Genomic DNA, 8,054 nt, shown 5'->3' with positions numbered 1-8,054 from the left:
TCGGGGTCTTGTTCTCGAGTGAGGGAAAAGGGAGCGTGAGATTGATAAACAGGTTGGTGCAGCAGCAGCAGTGATGCGGTCGCTGTATCGGACCGTCGTGATGAAGAGGGAGCTGAGTCACAAGACGAAGCTCTCGATTTACCAATGGATCTACGTCCCCACTCTCACCTATGGTCACCAGCTTTGGGTCATGACCGAAAGGATGAGATCGCGGATACAAGCGGCTGAGATGAGTTTCCTCCGCAGGGTGGCTGGGCGTCACCCTTAGAGAGTTGGGTCATCCGGGAGGAGCTCGGGGTGGAGCCGCTGCTCCTCCACATCCAGAGGAACCAGCTGAGGTGGCTCGGGCATCTGATCCGGATGCCCCCTGGACGCCTCCCTGGGGAGGTGTTCCGGGCATGTCCTACCGGGAGCAGACCCCGGGGAAGACCCAGGACTGGCTGGAGAGATGATGTCTCCGCTCTGGCCTGGGAACACCTCGGGATCCCCCGGGAGGAGCTGGAGGAGGTTTGTGTGGACCGGGAAGTTTGGGCTTCCCTGCTCTGAATGCTGCCTCCACGACCCGACCCCGGATAAGTGGCAGAAGAAGGTGAAGGTGAGGGGAGGAGTCACCGTCGTCAATGTGCAGAAGAAAGTAAAAAAATCCCGACAACCGGCAGGACACACAATAATAAAGGTCTAATAAAGGTTCTTGACAGGGAACATTTATCAGCCTGATTCAGCTCCTTATGTCCGTTCGCAGCGTACTGACCTGTACATCATCATTACAGAGCATTGGCTAGTGTCCTGCGAAGACTGACTGGATTTGACCTTGGGAGAGTCAGCGAGAGGTCACTCGAAACAACAGCATAATTACCCCGTAATAACAGTAAATAAGCGTGTTATTAGTTATTATTGGGTTATGTTTCCCCCAATCTGAATCTTGAACTGTTGAAGTGAAGTGGGTGAATAATTCACGTTTTTATGCTTTAAATGTCTTTGATGTCATGTTGTTTTAAAATGGCAAATGTTGGCGATACATTTCTTCCATGTTTCAGCTGTGTTTTACGTCACCACAGTTATTCTTTTCTCGGCTCTCGGAAATCAGCTGTAGCAATAAAAGCAGTTGGCAGATGCCTGAACAGGTTCATTTGAATGTGTCCATCCCTGTCCCCCTCCCCTCTCGTGCATTGGTGAATTCTATTTGGTTTCACTTAATTCCATTTCAAGCTATGTGGCTGACTATGGATTTTGTACATTACACTAGAAAGTCTATTTGTGCTTTGTTCGTTGCTATAATAATAATAATAATAATAATAATAATCATCATCAATATTCCGGGTATTTTTGTTCATTCACACGGAGTGGTTGTTGAGCGCCCTCTTTTGGCTGGAACTGAATATTGTGACTTGACTCGACTCATCCGGCACAAAAATTTGGTTTGAATAAAAGCAATGAAGGAATAGACGAGCAATCAAAGGCGGGAGTGTCTCCTGTTGTTACGTCAAGAAAGTCAAATATACTGAAGACGTTCGGCTCACCGGCCTGATGGATGGAGGTACAACAGGGTCAAGAGTTCTGAGTCTGAAAAGGCTTTGAGTCCTAGTGGTTGAAATTGGAAATAAATGCATAATAATAATGTTTTGAAAGCGGAAAAATGTGAAGTGGAATTGAATGAGTCATGGATTTTAGTTTTTAAATCTAAAAAATATAGACAAAGGAAAACAGAAAAGAAGTTTCAAATGGAGAGAAAAAAATGTTTTTTTTATTGAATAAGGTTTCCTGTATTTTTATGTCTAAATATAATCTTTTTTTTTCAGTCATGATCAAACCAGCATTTGTCTTTTGTTGCAGTTATTTTATTGACATGGAAGAAACATTTGTGAGACAAAAGCTTTGACTTCAATCCTCTTCATACTCTCATGTGACAGTTGTAAACAAACAGCAGATACTGTGTCCAGACGTGTTTGAGTCACATGAAAATGCATAAATATGTGAAGGGCCACATCAATGTTTCAAGAAAAGCAGAGAAAGTCAGTCAAATCACATGTGAACCTGTCACAGGGACCTGGCAGAACTTCATTCTCAGAGCTCAGCAGGGGGCGCCCATCCCGGCTCTGTGGTCCAGAGTTCAGTAGAAGCGCAGGATCTGCGGGCCCCTCAAGCACCTGAAGGCCCGGGAGTCCAGCCGGCCCATGTGGCTGAGGTTGTGCTCCAGCCGGACCTGGAGCAGGCCGCTCAGAGCCACCTGGCCCCAGCAGAAGGCGTCGGGGGACACGCTGTGGATCTGGTTGTGGGTGAGCGCCAGTGAGCGCAGGCCGGGAGGCAGCTGCCGAGGAACCTGCCGCAGGCGGTTGTGGCACAGCTCCAGCTGATGCAGGGCGGAGAGAGACCTGAAGGCGCCCGGCGCCACCTTCACCATCCTGTTCCTTCTGACACGGCCCTCAGCTGGTTACCCTCCAGACGCAGCTCCTCCAGACCGGGAGACCTGCCGGGATGCTGGCCAGGAGGTTCCCGTCCAGGAAGAGGCGCTTGAGAGCGGGGGCGCCGTCAAAGGCGCCTGCGATGGCACCGTCGGTCAGGCGGTTGTTGGTGAGCAGCAGGAACTCCAGAGAGGAGAGGTGCTTCAGGAGGTCCAGCTGGATGCCCTGGATGTGGTTGTTCATCAGGAGGATGTAGCGGGAGTTGGACGGGATGCCGTCGGGGCCTGCTCCACTCATCTGGACCACAGCACTGGACCACACTGGGAACAGGAACAGCAGAGGGAGACATTGGGGACCTGCTAGGACTGTGGAGCGGGATGTACAGAGCCACACCAGGGTCACAAAGCTTTGCCTCCGGAAACAGTCATGAATGAAATAAGATAAATAAAAAAACAAGTTTTTCAACTGAAAAAGAGTTTCTCATTAAAAAAATAAAATAAAAGTTTGAAACTGGCAAAAATATGTTGAAGCCAGAAAAAAGAGTTTTGAATATTAAAACAGTTTTAAAATTGAAACTATATCATAGAAAGAGAAAGGAAGTTTGAATATGAAAAAAAAAGATTATACTTGAGTTTTAATTGAAAATAAAAAACATTTCAATCTGAAAAAAAGGTTTCAGTTTAATATTCGGAGAAAAAGTCTTCAATCCAATGGTTTTTTTTAATTGAAAATAAACAAATAAAACCTTTCCACTCACAAAAAAGTTTTGAAACTGAAGGACTTGTGAATTTATAAACAGTTTTGAATTTTACAAAATAGTAAACAAAAAGAGAGCTACAGGTTTTAGTTTTATTTACAAGTTTATTTTCAAAGAAACTTTAAATCTGAAAATAAATTAATATTTAAATGTAAATAAATATGTAAATGTAAAAAAGTTTAACATCTGAAAAAACATTGAAAAAAGTATGTAAAAAAAAAAAAAAATCAAAACTAAAACTAAGATTTTCTTACTTTACTAATCTTACTTTAAGTTACCAGCACAAAAAAAATGAATCTGAAGAAAAAAAACCTTAAATCATTCAGCGTCAAGGATGAAACGTGAGTGATGGTGCTTTCAGTGTCTGAGACAGCGGTGGGAATTTCAGCAGTTTGTGGCTCACACACCGTGAGATCATGGAGTTCTTTTCTACCCTGGTGGATCCAGGACGGAGGGTTCATGTGAGCAGAGTGAGGTGCAGGAGCAACATCCCGTATTACCGTCCGTAGCAGGAGCAGTCGGGGGGGCAGTCGTCGTCTGAGAAGAAGGGGAAAGGGGCCTCTGTGGTCCGCTGGATGCTGTGGTCCGTCTGGGGCCTGCTGACCTGGACCTTCTGCCTCTGACTCCCGTCTTCTGCTCCGGCTGAGGAAGGTCGACCGACCGAGTGGTTGGAGCGCTGGGCTGCCGTTGGCTCCTCAGCCTCAGGTTGAGCCACAGTTTCAGAGGTCTGAGGTGCGGCTGTGGTCCAGGGGGCGTGTCCCGTCCACTTCTCCACTCCCGGGTCTTCCAGGTGCTCCGGCCTGAGGAGCAGCTCTGGAAGCAGATCTTCAATGGGCTTTAATTCGGTGACTGGTGGAGTGACCTTGGCAGAGCGAGAGGTCGAGCCTCCAGGGAGGGGCGTGGCCATCACTCTCCCGGGTGCTGACAGGTCCTGCAGGTGAAGTCCAGCCACCAGCCTCCTCTGCCTCTCCTCCTGCTCTGGAGCTGCCCTCCTCTTCCTCTCCTTCTCAGGATGGACCTCCAAGTAGCTTCTCGCCTCTGGATCCCAGCTGCCCACCTTCCTCTGGAGCGCCCTCTCTGCTCCAGCTGTGGACCACGGTGAGGTCCATCATCTGCTGCCCTCTGAAGCCAGTGGCCTCCACTGCAGCGAAGTCGCTCTCCGTCCGTCCTGGAGGCTGAAGAACAGAGTTACTGACCCACGTCCCTCACAGCCACGTGTGAAGTGGCTGAAGGAACCTGTCAGGAGCTTCGCGTCCTGCTGCGGCGCCTTTCTCTGCTCAGTTGGAGACCAAGGCTGCCATCGGACCAGAACACTGAGGGTCCAGACCCGGGCCGACTCCAGAGGGTTTCATCAAGAGAAGCTCATTTTTGTTCCCCGCAGGAGCAAAAACAGTCCTGAGTATGGAACATCTTCCTGTGTTCCCACAGCTCTAGTGACAGACCGGGTCAGAACCAGGTTGAAGCCGTGTCCAGGTGATGCATCATGGAGGTCAGTGAGGCCAAAACCATCTCACCTGCTGCACCTTCAGTGTCGAACCTACACTGTCTGGCCAAACATGTGGAACATAAAACTGATGCTCTGATCTCAGTCTCGAGCTTTATTTTCACTTACCACAACTCCTGAATAAAAAAAAAAAACCTTGAAAATACAACAACAAAAAAAGGATAAATCTGGAGTAAAACAAAGTTTGATGATGTTAAGCAATTTGAATTCACTGTTCAGATATCATTGGATACATTTAATGTAAAAATGGAAATGGTTGATAAAAAAATCGCCACAATAAAAACACATTATTACTATTATTATTATTATTATTAATATTATTATTATTAGTAGTAGTAGTAATAGTAGTATTTATTATTGTACTCACTCACTCATAATTATTATTGTTGTTGTTAATAATAAGAAGAATTATTATTATTATTAATAATAATAATAATAATAATAAAAATCGGACTCAGAAAAAAGCAGACTATAAAAAGGTGAAAAATAAATAACATAATAATTTAATAATTTACTTAATGACATTGAGACTGAGAAGGGGGAAATAAAGACTGTTTAAATGTTATTTTATCATATATATATATATTTTTAATTTAGTCAAACATTTATTGTGATTATTATTATTATTATTTAGTGCTGTGTTTAAAAAATCGATTTTCCGATTCTGAATCGATTCGTACATCAATTCCATAAGATCGATTCGTAGGTCCAAAGATCGGATTAATTAATTTACGTTTTAACATATTCCCCGGGTGAAGTGCGCATGCGCACACCTTGGACACCAAAGTCAAAACAACATGCCTCCTCACAGTGGCAACACGAGCAACGTTCAGACGCGACCAAACCAAAAATGCGCTCGACAAAAGCATAGCAATTAGCATGTTATGCCTAATGGAGGTACTGGAAGTGTTGCAGTATTGCGGAAATATGACCCACCTCACGAGTCACGTGACGCGACATCACCCAGCGCTCCTGTCCAAGCCATCCACCGGGCCACAACAAATGAAACTCGAGCGAACTTTACCACTAGCGGGTAATTCTGCACGCTCTGTCAAAATAACTGAAGCGATCGCGGGCTTCATTTGCAAAGATATGCGCCCGTCTTCCGTCGTTGGAAACGAGTGCTTCAGGCGGCTAATGAAAGTAACAGAGGCTCACTATGTTACGGTGTCTCGCAAACGTCTGTTATCCCAAACATGCACCAGTCAGTCAAAGAAAACGTGAAGAGTAAGCTTCAGTCAGCAGTCAGGGTGGGCATTACAAGTGATGCGTGGACATCTGCGCAATCTTACACGAATCTGACAACTCACTATATTGATGAGGAGTGGGACCTCTTCTCACACGTACTACAGACCACATAGAACTGTTCACATACTGAGCAATGACCGTCAGGTTGCTGTGAAGTCAGTAACCAGCACTCTGTTTACATTTTCAGTGGCTGAGAATATATTTTTTTTTTCATTTTGGTAATAAAATAAAAATACATTAGTATTAAACAGCAGCATCTTTTGGGTGAATTTTTCATGTCATATTTCTAATAATGCACCAGTCCCATGAGCAGTCACATCTGGATCTTTATTATCATTTACTATCAATCCTTCATTCTTTTCCTGTTGAATGTCAATATGATACTAGTATTAATACGTTGTGTAACTTGTCATGTGATCATGCCAACAGTTCAGAAAATGGTTTAAATACTAACCTGAATCGAGATCGGATCGGATCGAATCGTGATAATCGATTCTAAGTCATGAGAATCGGAATCGAATCGATTCTTGAAATTAGAATCGATACCCAGCCCTAGTCAACTTGTTCTTTCTTTCCACCTCCAAGCTATAGGCAGCTGTCATTTTCTCCAAAAGAAGTTCGTCTTTTACGTTGGCATCCTGCAAGTAGGCTTTCATGTCTGCTCGAATCGAATCATCCTGAAGACCGGTCAAGATTGTTTGTAGAAACTGATTTTGTATTAGTTCTGAGCTGTATTTCAATCCAGAATCAACTCTCTCTGATGCAAACAACACTTGCTGTCTTAAGTCCATGGCTCTGACAAGAAATTGTATCGGCGTTTCTCTTTGTTCTTGGCCTGCTCGCGTGAGGGAGTGATACAACTCTGTGGCATCCTTCTCAATATAATGTGTTCTTAATATTTGTCTGAGAGCCTGTAGTGTCAGGTCAGCACGACTTTCCAGGTAACTTCTTAATTTCAGTGCAGGGACAATTGCTTGAATGACAGCATCAATGACTTCTCCTTCATCATATCCCTTCTTGATTGCTTTTTGGATTTGCCTTTCCAAACTTGCATATCCTAGTTTGTCTTTCTGATGAGGTTCTCCAATTTGTCCAATTATTTTTAGCTCTCTTCTGTACAAATGGTGGACCAAAGTATTTTGAGGGGGGATATTTGAAAATTCCCTTTTATTTGTGTCATTTACTTCCTTTTCGTCTCGAACGCCTCTCGTTGTAGTACCACTCTCAACCACTTGGGGGTGCTCGGATGCCGATTGTTTCGACGTAGAGCCTTGACTCCTTTCGCTCTTTAACACATCGATTCGATCATTAAGTTCCAGCAAAAGAGACATTCCTCCGTCTTCAAGTGACATGACATCATCCCCTTCTAGTTTCTGAATGACTTGTCTCCTTAACTTGCGAGGTTTGTCCTTGTCACCCTCATCCACGATCAGACCGAGTGCATCACATACGTCATTCAGCTGCAACGCCGACAGTGTCGGTAACTTTTCTTCTATTTCTTCAAGAATACATTCCCACGCCGGTGATATTTGACGGGCCTCAGACATCATGGACACGTTTTACACTCTCTGACTGTTGATTGTGTATGGTTTACGGATGACTTACGTGGCTTCGCTGACGTGTGTCTTCGACCGATAGCAGCACAATCCTCGACCATCCGGAAATCCAATCAGAGTGGGACCGGGCGGAAACACCAATTTTATGTTGCCCCCTCGAAACACGAGTCTTAATCCAGTTTCGGCAACTTTATTCATCCCGGTTCTGTGTTTTATTTCTTTCCGTTGGACAGAGTGAGGCACAAAGTCAGGTTCAACCACATGTATACACCACACCGCTCGCGCGCCTCTTCTCGCCCCTTTGATGACGTCATCCACACTCGACAAACAGAAATACATCACCCCAACACCATACCCGAGACACCACAGCAAGACAAAACAAAACTAGATCAAAAGAAAATACTTCAAATCTCCAGGTCGCTACAATAGCTGACAGAAATGTGACTCCATGTTCATGTGCAGCAGGTCTTCTCCTCCATGTCTGCACAGTTTCATGTCACGTCAGCAGCGCAGCTTGCAGTGAAGCTCTGAGTGTGTGTCAGTGTCATGAGGGCTGTTTTTGCAATGTGATGTTACAATTCAGACAT

The 8,054-nt window shown here is 44.8% G+C and overlaps 1 protein-coding gene across 3 annotated transcripts; it reads right to left on the bottom strand.

Annotated features, from left to right (window-relative positions):
- Positions 1–1,851: 1,851 nt before the first annotated feature.
- On the bottom strand, positions 1,852–7,756 carry LOC128757636 (leucine-rich repeat-containing protein 4-like). 3 transcript variants are annotated; one of them, XM_053863083.1, is made up of 3 exons: positions 7,517–7,756; positions 3,660–4,334; positions 1,852–2,722 (listed from the first exon to the last, which is right to left on the bottom strand). In XM_053863083.1, the coding sequence occupies exons 2-3, from the start codon at positions 4,064–4,066 to the stop codon at positions 2,530–2,532; spliced, it is 600 nt and encodes a 199-aa protein (XP_053719058.1). In that variant the 5' UTR covers positions 4,067–4,334; positions 7,517–7,756; the 3' UTR covers positions 1,852–2,529. The 3 variants fall into 3 exon arrangements, with proteins under 3 accessions (XP_053719058.1, XP_053719059.1, XP_053719060.1); XM_053863084.1 differs by lacking the exon at positions 7,517–7,756 and adding an exon at positions 5,600–6,024; XM_053863085.1 differs by lacking the exon at positions 3,660–4,334.
- Positions 7,757–8,054: the final 298 nt, after the last annotated feature.

This window comes from Synchiropus splendidus, chromosome 4 (genome assembly GCF_027744825.2).
Source record: "Synchiropus splendidus isolate RoL2022-P1 chromosome 4, RoL_Sspl_1.0, whole genome shotgun sequence".
NCBI lineage: Eukaryota > Metazoa > Chordata > Actinopteri > Syngnathiformes > Callionymidae > Synchiropus > Synchiropus splendidus.
Note: the sequence above shows the minus strand (reverse complement) of the source record. Positions and strands in the feature narration are given on the sequence as shown.